Source organism: Esox lucius, chromosome 17 (genome assembly GCF_011004845.1).
Source record: "Esox lucius isolate fEsoLuc1 chromosome 17, fEsoLuc1.pri, whole genome shotgun sequence".
Taxonomy (NCBI): domain Eukaryota; kingdom Metazoa; phylum Chordata; class Actinopteri; order Esociformes; family Esocidae; genus Esox; species Esox lucius.
The window spans coordinates 41,890,954-41,905,660 of NC_047585.1; the positions used below are offsets into that span (position 1 = coordinate 41,890,954).

Here is a 14,707-nt window from a genome sequence, read left to right on the forward strand (position 1 = left end):
GCCAAGGATCATCTAAAATGGACTGTGGCAAAGTGGAAGTGTGTTCTGTGGTCAGACGAATCAAAATTTGTTCATTTTGGAAAACTGGGATGCCATGTCATCCGGACTAAAGAGGACAAGGACAACCCAAGTTGTTATCAGCGCTCAGTTCAGAAGCCTGCTTCTCTGATGGTATGGGGTTGCATGAGTGCGTGTGGCATGGGCAGCCTACACATCTGGAAAGGCACCATCAATGCTGACAGTTATATCCAAGTTGTAGAACAACATATGCTCCCATCCAGACGTCGTCTCTTTCAGGGAAGACCTTGCATTTTCCAACATGACAATGCCAGACCACATACTGCATCAATTACAATGTCATGGCTGCATATAAGAAGGATCCGTGTACTGAAATGGCCAGCCTGTTGTCCAGATCTTTCACCCATAGAAAACATTTGGCGCATCATAAAGAGGAAGGTACGACAAAGAAGACCTAAGACAGTTGAGCAACTAGAAGCCTGTATTAGTCAAGAATGGGACAACATTTCTATTCATAAACTTGAGCAACTTGTCTCCTCAGTCCCCAGACATTTGCGACTGCAAATTCTTGACTAATACAGGGGATGCCACACAGTGGTAAACATTGCCTTGTCCCAACTTTTTTGAGATGTGTTGATGCCATGAAATTTAAAATCAACTTATTTTTCCCTTAAAGTGATACATTTTCTATGTTGTATTCTGAATAAAATATTGAAATTTTAAACTTCCACATCGTTGCATTCTGTTTTTATTCACAATTGTACAGTGTCCCAACTTTTTTGGAATCGGGTTTGTATATAGAATGGTCTAAAATGAAATAATGAATTACAGAATTAGTTTTCTTCAAATGGTTAATCAATTTGAAAAAATACAATAATGTGTTTGTATTGAAGTTCTTATCATATGAAAAATAATAATAATAATAATAATACATAGAACGATTATTTCTAAGAACACAGGCTATGGTATTTTCACTTGTTTATTAGGCCCTACAAATGTACAAAATGAAAATGACACAGTCAATCAATAGGTGACATAAATAAGTTATCGAATAACCAAGAGGAATTATTAGAAAAAGACGCGGTCCAATATGAATTGGGTATGTGAACAGCGCATCTTTGCAGGTGTCTCCTGGGGGTTCTAGTGGGGCAATCAAATTGATTTCAACGACAATGCATAGCTCTTGTGGTAAAGAATATCGATGGCATTTCCTTTCGTGAATAATTATTTAGCCTAATTGATTTGTAGAATATTAATCTTCAGTAAAACAAGTACAGAAAATTCAAAGAGAGATGATATTTAGTTTATCTTTTTCTCCAAATATAAAAACAGAAAAGTGTAGCCTTGGTAATTGGTTTTACATTTTAGATATACATTTGATGAATTAGCCTACACAAGAAGAGCTGAATCTCCTATTGAAAAACGTTAAAGTGTGATACATAAGTTGAATTGTCAAGTAACATATACGGTTTGTAGTATGTTTTAACAATTGCCTAATTAAATTGTCGTATGTACATGGAAATCTTGTATTCATTGTATATTCATTCAAATTCAACCAAGACTCTATCATTCATCTGGGAGTATCACACAATCAGGGGTGAGGGGTGATTAGCTCCAGGGTACCATTTGGGTACCAACACTAAGTGCCCTGGGCTATTGGCGATTTAAGTCTGAAAAAAGTATAGAAAAACAGGTAAATAGTCTCTAAATTGTTTTCCATTTGTAAGATTAGAATTCTGACAATGGAACAATGTACTATACGCCTATTTACTGTAGGAAAAGTAATTGAAGGAGGAGGGTGTAGCTTTCAAAATGGCAGTTTTATTTAATTTACAAACTCAAACATCAGTTCCCGTGGGCATTTGGTGGTCCTAATGTTAAAAGTTGCGTGCACACATGAGTTGCGTCAACCAATCTTCGCTGCACTTAACATAATTTTTTCAAGAAGAACCAGCCATCCTGGAACCAAAATGTCATTGACTCCATGATTTGGTTTGAAGAAGGTGGTTATGTTCAGGGAACTCTGAATTCATTGAGCCATTTCTACAGAGTAACCCTTTGGACCTAAGTTGAAAATATATGTCAATATTTATTTATTATTTTGATGATCCTGAGTAACAGAAAGTAAGGTTTTAGAATGTTTGTTTTCGCTTTGTGTTGGCACAGATCAGGGATCTGCAATACCCTCCACAAAGCAACTTCATCTTAATCCAATGTTTTAAATTAAATCAAATCAATCAATCACTCAATCAGTGTTTATCTTAATCCAATCAATTGTTCTGTTCACACACAATAAAAGAATGTTAAAAAGAATAAGAGGTTACCCTCTCAAAAAACATTACATACTGACTAGAGCTGTCAAAGTTAACACGTTAACGCATGTGATCAATTAAAAGTACTTAATGCTGTTCATTTCTTTGTCGCCTTTAGCGCCTTTTTTATTTTTGAGCCACAAGAGCCATCCATAGTGAGATGTTGACTTGAGCTGTCAGAATTGCACACATTTATTGTTTACCGGTAACTTTATTGGCAGTTGACATGACCTGACTTGACCGCATCACAGGCCTGTAGGCATCACTGGAGAGTAGGCATTCATGTGGTGAATCTTGTTTACTCGGCCCAACTATAACAAGAGCCTAAAAACACATTAGTATGCTACACATCCATTAGTACAATGGATGTGAGGAAATCTCACCTTGCGTCCCGCACCCCAGTCTCATACCAAAAACCCATTAAACAAGAATGCTAGCAGTGTCTCCCCTGACTCTGTTGTGTGAATGCACCTGCTAACACAGCCTATGCCATGCCGGTAGTTATATGTCTATGTTCCATGTCTCTCTGTTCTAGTGTCTTGGTTTCTATGTTCACCTGGGTTCCCCTTGATTTATTGGTTTCACCTGTCTCGTTTAGTCTGGTCACCTGTTCTGTGTTACCCCCTTGTTTAGTCCCTATTTAAGTTCCTCATGACCCTGTGTTTCTGGTTGGTCATTGTTGTTGTCGGTGTTGCCTGGTTGCTGTGGATTTGCCATTTAGAACCTGTTGTTTTTGCCGAGTCTGTTTATTAAATAACTTTTATTCACAGAACTTCTGCGCCTGTGTCCTGGGCCTTGACAATCATGACACTGCATGAATTACAGATGTCCCCTGATTAATGTTTGTTGATAACATCTCTAGCCACAATGATTATCTTTATGGAGTTAAATTTCTGCCAAAAGTTTAAGCCTATGTATTGTTAGTTTAATAAGAAAATATATTAGTAAATTGGTAAGATCTTAAAAAAAACTAAAAGGTAAAACATGAAACGTAATAGTGAAATTCAATCTGTGAACGTACCAACACCCTTTAATGACTTTTTTTTGCAAGTTAAATTGTTACTTTACATGCGGCTCTTTGAAACTGTAAAGCTAGCAGTAATAAGTTGGACCGCTAGCCCTGTGCTCCACCATAGCGTTGCGATTCCTGATTTCATGTTTTTAAGACTACATAACCACATTACACCAGTACGCTATCATGCGTCTAGGCATTTAATCAAATATGTGCGTGTGAAAATGACAAGGACACAGAATAGCCTTGCATAGAGTATCCACAGAATATCAATATCCATATGTGATTTAGGTCTAAATATTCCATTAAATAATAATAATAATGTTTTGCATTTGTAAAGCGCTTTTCGCTATAGAGGAATTATCTCAAAGTGAATGGAAAAAAAGAAAAGAAAAAAATAATATTAAATAAATAAAATAACTATCAGATACAAATGTAATTAAAAATATATTCAAAATATATAAATTAAACTACAATAATAATACAGTACATTTAAATTATATTACATATTATATAATAATTTATAGTATCATTTGATTAAAGGGAAGGGTAGGTCAACCGGTAGAGGTGTGTCTTAAGGCCTGCTTTAAAAGCCATGACTGTCTGTGGAGCTCTGAGGCTGTCAGGAAGGGAGTTCCAGAGGTCAAGTACAATGTAAAAAAAGGCGCAGTCTCCCATTTTTCAGAGCTGGGTTCTTGGTTCACCGAGAAGATTGGCGTTTCTAGATCATAGAGGGCATGGAGTTTCATAGGGGGTCAGATAAGTAGAACGGTCACAAACCATTGATAGCTTTATAGACTAAAAGGATCATTTTAAAGTCAATTCTTTGAGGGAAGCCAGTGAAGGTCAGCCAGTAGAGGTGTGATGTGGGCATGTTTATTTGATTGTCTCAGGATCCTTGCAGCGCTGTTTTGGATGAGCTGTATTTTTTTAATTGAGTTTGCTGGCAGGCCCCCTAGTACTGCATTCCCTTAATCAGTTCTGGAGAAAACAAATGAATGGATCAGCTTTTCTGCATCAGAAAAGGTGAGAGGTCTTAGGTGGAACATTTTCTTAAGGTGAAAACTGATGTTTTCCAGACATGTCTAATGTGGGTCTTAAAAGAGAATAGGGTAAAACTTTACCACCAGATTGGTGATTTGCTGTGGGGTGCCTATAAGTACTGCCTACGTCATGCTGCAATTGAGTGGGAAGAAGTTGTTCTGCATCCAATGTTTTACCTCATCCATGCAGCTGGACAGGGTTGACATGGCAGATGTTGTGTCCAGTTTGGCTTTAATGTACACCTGTGTGTCACCTGTGTAGCAGTGGAATTGAACACTGTGATGTCTGATGATCTGGCCAAGTAGGAGCATGTATAGCAGGAAGAGAATAGGTCCTAGCACCGACTCTTGTGGGACACCACAGGTTAATGTGAACTCCTCTGATCTTGCTTCACTGAGAGAAACATACTGCTTGCGGTTAAAGAGGTCAGAGGTGAACCAGTTTAAGGCAGTCCCAGAGATGCCAGTGTGCTCTCTTTGGCACTGGAGTAGACTGGTGTGATCTACTGTGTCAAAAGCAGCACTGAGGTCCAGAAGAATTAAAATGGAGGGGGTTCCTGTATCTGCAGCCATTAACAACCTTCACCAATGCTGTCTCAGTGCTATGCATTGGCCTGAAGCCAGACTGGAAAACCTCATTAAGCTGGTTAGCACTGGGGTATGAGTGAAGTTGAGTTGCCACAATCTTCTCTAAGACTTTAGATATTTTTTTTTTTGGGAGGATGAGATGAAACTGACAAAACTACAGATCATTATGTGGTACTTCAGAATCGTAAAACTATATTAGTACTAGCAAAAAAAAAAATTCCGACATCGTAACAGGATGTTTGTACATTCACAGATCAAATTTCATGTTTTATGTATTACTTTTTTTACCATTATATCAATTGAAACAGATATAGTTAGGTCCGGAAATATTTGGACACTGACACAATTTTCCTAATTTTGGCTTTGGTACGCCACCACAATGGATTTGAAATGAAACAACCGTGATGCAACTGAAGTGCAGAAATGTAGCTTTCATTTAATGGGTTGAACAAAAATATATAAAAACATGTAATGTTTAGGAATTGCAACCATTTTCATACACAGTCCGCTTATTTCAGGGGCTCAAATGTAATTGGACAAATTAACAAAATCACAAATAAAATGTAATTTTTTAATACTTTGTTGAGAATCCTTTGCAGGCAATGACTTGATGTCTGGAATGCATTGACATCACCAAATGCTGGGTTTCCTTCTTTGTGACGCTTTACCAGGCCTTTACTGGAGCTGTCTTCAGTTGTTGTTTGTTCATGGGACTTTCTGCTGTAAGTTATGTCTTCAGCAAGTGAAATGCATGCTTGATCAGGTTGAGATCAAGTGATTGACTCGGCCATTGCAGAATATTTCACTTCTTTGACTTAAAAAACTCCTGGGTTGCTTTCGCAGTTTGTTTTGGGTCATTGTCCGTCAACTTTGTTGATTTTGGCTGAATCTGAGCAGACAATGTATCCCTATACACTTTATAATTAATCTGTCTGCTTCTGTCTTCTGTCACATCATTAATAAACACTAATGACTCAGTGCCACTGGAAGCCATGCATGTCCATGCCATCACACTGCCTCCACCGTGTTTTACAGATGATGTGGTATGCTTCGGATCATGAACTGTTCCAAGCCTTCTACATACTTTTTCTTCTCCATCATTCTGGCGAAAGTCGTTGATGGCTGCATGTTTATCTTAGTTTCATCAGTCCCAAAAATGCCGTTCCAAAACTGGATTGGCTTTTTTAGATGTTTTTTGGTAAAGTCTAATCTAGCCTTTCTATTATTGAGGCTTATAAATGGTTTGCCCCTTGTGGTAAACTCTCTGTATTTGCTCTTGTGAAGTGTTCTCTTTAAGGTGGACTTTGATATGCCTACCTCCTGGAGAGTGTGCTTCCCTTGGCTGGATATTGTGAAAGTGTTTTTCTTTTTCATGGAAAGGATCCTATGATCATCCACCACTGTTGTCTTACATGGACATCCATGCTTTTTTGCATTGCAGAGCTCAACAGTGCGTTCTTTTTTTCTCAGAATGTACCAGACTGTTGATTTGGCCACTCCTAATGTTCCTAATGATTCTTTTTGCAGTGTAAGGATGGTCTGTTTCACTTGCATTGAGAGTTCATTTGATCGCATTTTGTGAAATTCACAGCAACAGCTTCCAAATGCTAATCCCACACCTGGAATCAACTACAGACCTTTCACCTGCTTAATTGATGAAGAAGTAACAAAGGAATAGCCCATACCTGTCCACGAAACAGCTTTTGAGTCTACTGTCCAATTACTTTTGGTCCCTTGACATATTAAAGAGCTGTAATTCCTAAACCCTTCCTCCAATTTGGATGTGAATTCCCTCAAATTAAAGCAGATAGACTGCACTTTGAGCCCATATTCATTATTTAACTGTAACTTGAATATATTTTGGTAAATAGCCAAAATAACAAAACTTGTGTTAGAGTCTAATTATTTCCGAACCTAACTGTATCTAGCTCCTTATGCCATTGCCTATAAAGTACCTACCTCATGCATTTGGTTGAATAACGTAATAGTTATTGTCTTTTGTGCGTTAATCAAGAGAACAGTATGAGATGGTAGAACAACATTTTCTAGACCAGCAACCTTCTATTGAGATATACATGGGCTACATTTAGATGCAGCCAGTTATTGTGGTAAGTTACGGACTGACATGTATGCATATTAAACTGAACTAAGGTCTGTGACGTAATTCCAAGTCAAGCACTGTCCATAGGTTGTAATAAAACCCAGTATGTCTTCAACATAATACACTACTTTTTAAACAGAATGTGTATTTAGGGCAAAATCTGAACACATTCTAAAATTAACAATAATAATCACAATTAACTACAGAAGATTATGCGTTCAATCGCAACTATTAAAATCGTTTGACAACACTAATACTGATAATCTAACCACCAATAAAGAATCAAGTTACTCTGCTGAATCCTTACCTCAACAATGAAATAACCTAACAACAGATCTAACTAGGATAATGTAGTTACCCTGCTGAATCATTACCTCAACAATGAAATGACCTAACGACAGATCTAGCTAGAATAATGTAGTTACCCTGCTGAATCCTTACCTCAACAATGAAATAACCTAACAACAGATCTAATTAGGATAATGTAGTTACCCTGCTGAATCATTACCTCAACAATGAAATAACCCAACGACAGATCTAGCTAGGATAATGTAGTTACCCTGCTGAATCCTTACCTCAACAATGAAATAACTTAACAACAGATCTAGCTAGGATAATGTAGCTACCCAGGTTAAGCCTTTAGCATACCAATCTGAATTCAACTTCAGAAGAGTGGGAAAAGCACTGAGCAAGACTGTAATGCCACGTCTTGGGGAAGCTCAAACCACAAGACCCTATCTTTACCCTTGACATCCTAAGCTTCAACAGCAAAATTTAGTCTGTAGATTTTTTTTTATAACCATTACATATTAACCTAACTACAAATGTACCCCTGTCAAGTCCTGACTATGATCGTTAGACACTAATCTAACCACAGATATTGGGCCTGGTTAACCTCCCAAATTTCAAACTATGTCCTAACTTAACCACATTGTGCTCCCACCTTTTTGATGGCGATGACGGCCTCCTGTGTGTTGCCGTCAGTGGTGACCTTGAAGAGCTCGCCACCCTCCTCATCCTTGATGAGGTAGCTCATGTCCGTGTTCTCCCCCATGTCCGCGTCCGTGGCGATCACCCTCCCCACCGGCGTCCCCACGGCCGCCCCCTCGGACACCGAAAACTGGTACATTTCTGACGGAGAGGAACAAGGGGAAGGGGGAGGAGTTTGTGGTGGTGGTAACGGAAGGAGAGGGGGGAGGAAAAGAAAAAGGGGAGGAGGAGTTGGAGAAGGGAGAGCAGGAGATTCGGGAAGGTGGACAGAAAAGATAAATGAATAAGTGGTATAGTTGAGGTATATTAGATTAAAGAAAACGAAAGGACAAATGTATTCATTCAATACATAACTCTACATTGTCAGACTTTATATGATCATTGTTACCAGTGCCAAGAAGATTCAGCAAAAAGAGAATTCACCCAGAGTCTTTATCCTCCAGTGGCAACAACTTGGTCAATCATGCATCCCCCAACCCCAATTCGTGACCCTCAATTGGCAGTCATGATTCTTTTTAAGTAATGCACCAGATCTTTGGTTAGACCAAGGCATTATGCATTTATGTTAACCACATCTAAGATGCTGATCAACGGGTGATACTGGCAGGGCATGGAGTACGCGGTCACTTCACATGAGCAGGGCATGAGCCCGGCCGGACCCCGTGGGGAAAGGCCCGGCCACCAGGCGCTCGCATACGAGCCCCAACCCCGGGCCTGGCTCCAGGGTGGGGCCCCGGCTGCGCCATACCGGGCATCGTCACGGTCCTCAAAATGTTTTCTGTCATTAAAGGGTTTTGAACCGCTCTTAGTCTGACCCGTCGCCTAGGACCTGTTTGCCTTGGGAGACCCTACCAGGAGCATATAGCCCCAGACATCATAGCTTCTAGGGTCACTCGGGTACTCAAACCCCTCCACCACGTTAAGGTGGCAGAACATATAATAAAATATTAAACATTTATTGAAATGCCAGGTAGACATAGAGGCTGAATGAGAGTTTGTGTTGCATTTTAGAAATATTCACCTAAATAATTGTTCACCCATGTGTCACTTTTGAAATACTGTAAAACAAGTTGAGATATTTGGTATTTCATATTGATCCAAATAAGCTGCAGGCAATGGAATAGCTGAAAATAACACAATGCATAGTAAATTACATCATATAAATATGCATTATTGCAAAACCTGAAAAAATAAAACAAATTACAAAATATTCACCCCACTTGGAATTCCACATTATATTGTGTTACATGAAATCTAAATATATTGAATCATTTTTGCCACTGATGAACAATTATCTTTTTTAAATAAAATCTGCTAATTGTTGAAAATGACTTATGTATACAAAACTCTCAGGCTGTGAGGTGTTAAGCTTGTGCCAAACCTAGTGCATAGCGCTGAGGGAAACATCTATTTTGATCTCTACAGGCCATAGAATATTCGTCCCCTTCATCAACAGAATTTCCCACATGCTTCTTCTGCCCACATTTGATGTGAGTCCTTTCTTTCTTTTTGCCACTCTTCAATAAGCACCCGGGCTATTGTTGCAGTGTGCAGTGTCTCACAGTTCTCCCATGGAAGACTGTAACTCCTTTAGAGTTGCCAAAGGCCACTGTGTGGCCAGAGTAGTTTTTGAGGAGGGCCTGTTTTAGACCGATGCACAGTTGTGCCATATTCTCTCTATCACGTAGTAATGGGATTCACTATGCTCCGGGGTATATTCAATGCCTTTGAAATCTTCTAATATCCTTCCCCTAATTGGTGCTTTTGAAGAACTTTTCCAGATTTGCTTTGTACGTTCCTTCGTTTTCATAGTAGTTTCTGTTAGGAGTTGTACTAACTAACCATGAAACCTCCCAGAGAAATTTGGATTTATCCTGAAATCATGTGAAATATGTTGATTGTACACAAATTTACTCCCTTAAACTAATTATTTGACTTCTAAAGAAAACTGGTTGCACCACAAAGCAAAGGGACTGAATACCTACTGAATAGTTTTTATTGTATTTAGAACTATGTTAGTTTTTATTAATTTTTTGTGATAAACCCCTAATTAATCCATATTGATTTCATTTTTCAACATAAAAATGTGGTTCCCTGTTGTGCTACTACAGTACATATTGTTTTGTATAATTTTTTATCAGCACTAACAATGAAATGCTTGAACATTCTTGCGGAGAAATGGAAATCAAAGAAACATCCTGTAATAACAAAATTGTTTAAGTCTGAATCCATTTTAAAATGTAGAGCATATACTGTACATTTCATGAAACATGGTTTCAAAACCTTTCCTTTTCTGTCCCATCTGTAAAGAGATGATGAAATAGCAGCCTGTGGGCTTACTGCACACCAATGCAGTTTAATGTGCAAGAGTAGAACTAGACTAATGAGGGGCCTCCCCATTCTACACAGTCTATTTCCTAATGTCTTGGCAGAGCTCAGGAAAGGTACATTTGTGAATAAAATAATCACGCCATATGAAAATTAAAGTTGATTGATCAATCATGTTGTATTTTCATTCTGACAGAACTTTCTTCCGTAATTATACTTTTATTATTCCAAAATGCTCTTCCGCTTCGTCCCTCTAACAGAGCGAGATAGTTGGACGCTTTCAGAGTCCAACAATGAGTTAGATGAATTTTTGAACCTAGACACATTTTTTACACTTGCCATCGTGTCAACAGAAAAAGAAAAACAGGTTTGGGTTCTACGAGGCTTGGAGCACACCTGCCGGCACGTCAATAGTCCACACTGTCTATTGTACAGTTCACTACCCACATGTTGGTAATCGGCTGCTCAGTGAGCAGAGAAAAAAACTCTAATGTCCGGCCCATGCTGTCATAGAAATAACAAAGGCTCTGTGACAAAGAGGAGACCTCCACACAGCTTTATACAGCTCAGGCTGTTTTGCTTTTGGAATCTAAAGAATCTTTACCGTTAGCCTGTGGGTGGTATTTTTTCATTCGGATAGATGTACATTCCAGCAAACATACTTTTACTGGAATGACTGAAGTCTGTGTTTCACATATTAGTTTAGATACTTGATGTTTGGAAGTGACACTTTTTATTAAGACATGAAGACACTAACTTGCCCAATTAAATCTGACAATGTTTGTTACTGCCTTGGACTGAATTAGAATATATGGAAAACCGACTGATTTTAACAATATTTTGAGTGTGTGATTACCCAAATAGGAAGCTTTTTAAAAGTGTTCATATCCAGAGACATGGAAATTCAGAAAACTGCTTTCAGTGGATTGCCTGACCCTACTAAAAGGAATGTTTGACCTTTGTGTAACTATAAGTAAAATATATAATATATATTTTCCAGAGTGCTTCTGGACACTCCATTCATGCTGATACCGATGGGTGTAAGTGCACCGCAAGCATTTAGCATCTCATTGCGCCTCCTAATTTGAAAGGGACCCACTCTGGGGGAAGCGCGGCGGGTTGTCATTAACGTCCGTGATCACTATCGTCACCGTAGTGGAGCCGGAGAGACCGCCCATTTGGCCTGCCATGTCCGTTGCCTTGACGACCAGCTCATAGCGATCTTGCGTCTCCCGGTCCAGATCTGCCACCGCTGTCCGAATCAATCCTGGAAAACATATATATATATATATATATATATGTATATACAGAGAGAGGGATAGAGAGACAGAGAGAGAGAGAGAGAGAGAGGGAGTAAAAGGAATAGATTTAGAGCAGGGAGACAGAAGAGAGAGAAAGATGGAGAGAAAGACAAATGCATTACGGGGATGGTCACATTAGTGCTCAGCTCATATGGGGCTACCCGCTACGTCTTTCCTAGTCGCCAGTACAATTTAAGCACTTCATTAGAGGCACAATCGCACCTCCTACAAATGCACTCCCGGCTCCCCTTGACAGGGTATATAATGTCACAACCAATGCTCCTTATGTTACTATGGCTGAGGTGTAATAATATTGTGCCGAGGTCCAAAGTGGAGGCCCATGTCTTAGAAGAACGAGGCTCTTGGAATCCGTTCTGGCGAAAAGGCCCCTCTGTCACAGGGGAGTGGATTTAGGTTCACATTTAGCAGAAACTCTAATCCAGACACATTTACAGGAGCAATTAATGTTAAGTGCCATTTTTCAAAGGCAAAATGACATAATTCTTCCTGTTTAAAAATAAAGAATAAGAATGTCATGAATTCTAATCCGTGGAGCATTTTGTTGTGACACTGCTGTGTTTAGCCAGGTTTATAGTTCTACAGAAGTAATTACAGTTGGAAGTGTATTAGTTCCCAACCTTACGTTTTATGCGATACGGAAATGCCTTGGGTCATTGTGCTCTAGCGACTCCTTGTGGTAGGTTGGGCACCTGCAAGCTCAGTTGTGGTTATTGGCCAGGGAATGTTCACTTCCAATGTGTGCAGCCAGAAAAAACTACTTCCCAGTTGATTGAGTGTGATAAGACAAAGAGTGGCTGGGCAAGTCTTGCATCAGCGGTAACAAGGCCTAAACAGCTCATCAGTCATTACACAATTAGAAGGGAAGAAAAAAGTGGACGCATAATTTTAAAAAATTAAGAAAAAATTAATAAAGGACTTTAAATGGTCTTAATCACATTATTTGTTCTGATTCATGTAATGGGAATGTGTATCCGTCTCAAAACATTACGATCAATTATACGCGCACATCTGTGTACAGTGGGATTGGTGCAAGGATGGAAAAGCCTGAAGTCAGGTCACCGTAACCAATTAAGAATGCCGGCATTCTAAGACCACAACAGAGTAATGACAAATACCAGGCTCACCGCAGTTCCAGGGGCACCGTGGAGTGTTTTGGTCGAAAGTAAAATGTCAATATACCACATGCAGCACACAGCCTGAACTCCATTTCACTTGTTAAAACCTTCAGTGCATTTTTAAATAGAATTTAAATTAGAGCAAGGCAGGTGTTGGTTTTCTGCTCCTTTCAGTGTAATCTCTACCTGTATATTTTCACACCGATCCAAGACTCAAAATGATACACTAGACAAGAGAGGTAATATAAAGACCTGCTTCTCTGGTCAAATAGCAGGAGCAGTACACTGCAGAGTAATATAATCATGTTTCCTGTTGGGATATCCGCATCAAATCCCATCGTTGCCTCGCCTGCATTGATGGCATCTCTCCCAGGCCTTTGGATTGTGCTACAGTCTGCTTAGACACACAACTTAGAGATTCCCCTCACACATGACAGCTTCAGGCGTTGTTTGTCTGTGTACAATGCATGCTCAAATGCAGTTGCAGGATATGGAGACTCAAAATACTGCTAAGTAGAACCAGAGGCTACAGAAATGTAGCTCTTTGCATCAGCTCTGTCTTCTTCAACTCAATCAAACATTCCCTTACTACTGAAGTTTGCAATGTCCTAGAAATGGATGTTATTGTCGCAGAATTCTGCGTGTTGACGCTGACCACCTGAGCTCTTTGCATTTGACTGGTAGTCGTTTCAGATGACGGTGGTGGAAATGTCCATGCGCTTCATGACAGGGCATTAAGTGCTGAACTTGAAGTTGTTTTGTCTCTTTCCCAGAAATGTGTTCAACAAAATGGAAAAGATTCCATAGACAAGAACCCGTAGACTTTTGATGAGACGTGCGCTTGAACGCCATTATTACACACCAAAATGAAGTTCAAACACCTTCAAATTAAACACAGTTTCTTAGAAACCTGCTAAGACCATTGATCACATTCTTACCGGGAATCCAGAAGAAAATGTTGTGAAAGACTAACACCTTTGAGTGACTGGGATCAGTTAGGTGCAAAGCACAGCACTTCCATTACCTTGATGACCTCTCCCACCTGCATTCATCTGACAGGTTCATGTACATAAAAAAAGAAGGGGGAGACGGGTGTTGGTACGCTCCGAGAGACTCCAGGCCAACGCCGATGAGGCAGGGCCATTTATCATCTAGGCACCGGGGCAAACCGAATCAAAGTGTGGAGACCGAAAAAGGAATCATTAAAAGTTTAGTGCTGCTCCCAGGGGAACATTTGCAGGCAACACAGACCTCAGGATACGCCTGAGAGACAAAGGTTCAAGCCTACAGACAAGCCCTTACACCATAAGGGAATTCACCCAAATGTGCTGACTGGGAGTGACAATTAGCAAATGAAGGGACTGTAGTATACTGTAACACTTTAGAGATTTAATAATATCCTTTATCACTTCAATATGTATCCTTTTGTGTTAGGATAAACACTTTAAGTACCCAATATAAGGTATGACATAAGTGATGTATCAATCCAAATCAATCCATCAATCGTTTTCAAGTACACATAGCTAATAAGTACGACAGATACAAAGATAATAAAAGTATTTATTTAGTATGGTCAACTCAGCAGTCTAATCTTACCTGTCTGTCTGTCCACAGTGAAGAACTTCTCCCCATCCAGGACACTGTACACAACCCGGGCGCTGCTTCCATAAGTAGGATCATCTGCGTCCGATGCAGTGACCTTCATCACAGACGTTCCTGCGGAGGAATTGAATGGTACGATTACACCAGGTTTCAGCACTACTCCACGTGTGTCCATTCAAACAATCAGAGAGGACAGACAATGAGCTTGGGAGGGAGGGAGAGAGAGAGAGAGAGAGAGAGGTGGACTGGGGAGCTATTTCAATGCCCTAGATATTG

General features: G+C 39.6%; 1 protein-coding gene across 3 annotated transcripts in view; it reads right to left on the bottom strand.

Moving 5' to 3' along the window:
- LOC105016715 (cadherin-22) overlaps window positions 1–14,707 on the bottom strand; it is a 163,605-nt gene that overhangs the window by 43,297 nt on the left and 105,601 nt on the right. For all 3 annotated transcript variants that reach the window (XM_010880735.3, XM_020055179.2, XM_020055180.2), the window contains 3 exons: window positions 14,426–14,545; window positions 11,492–11,659; window positions 8,018–8,205 (listed from right to left, as the gene is read on the bottom strand). In XM_010880735.3, coding sequence (XP_010879037.2) covers window positions 8,018–8,205; window positions 11,492–11,659; window positions 14,426–14,545 — 476 coding nt within the window. The remainder of the gene's footprint in view (window positions 1–8,017; window positions 8,206–11,491; window positions 11,660–14,425; window positions 14,546–14,707) is intronic.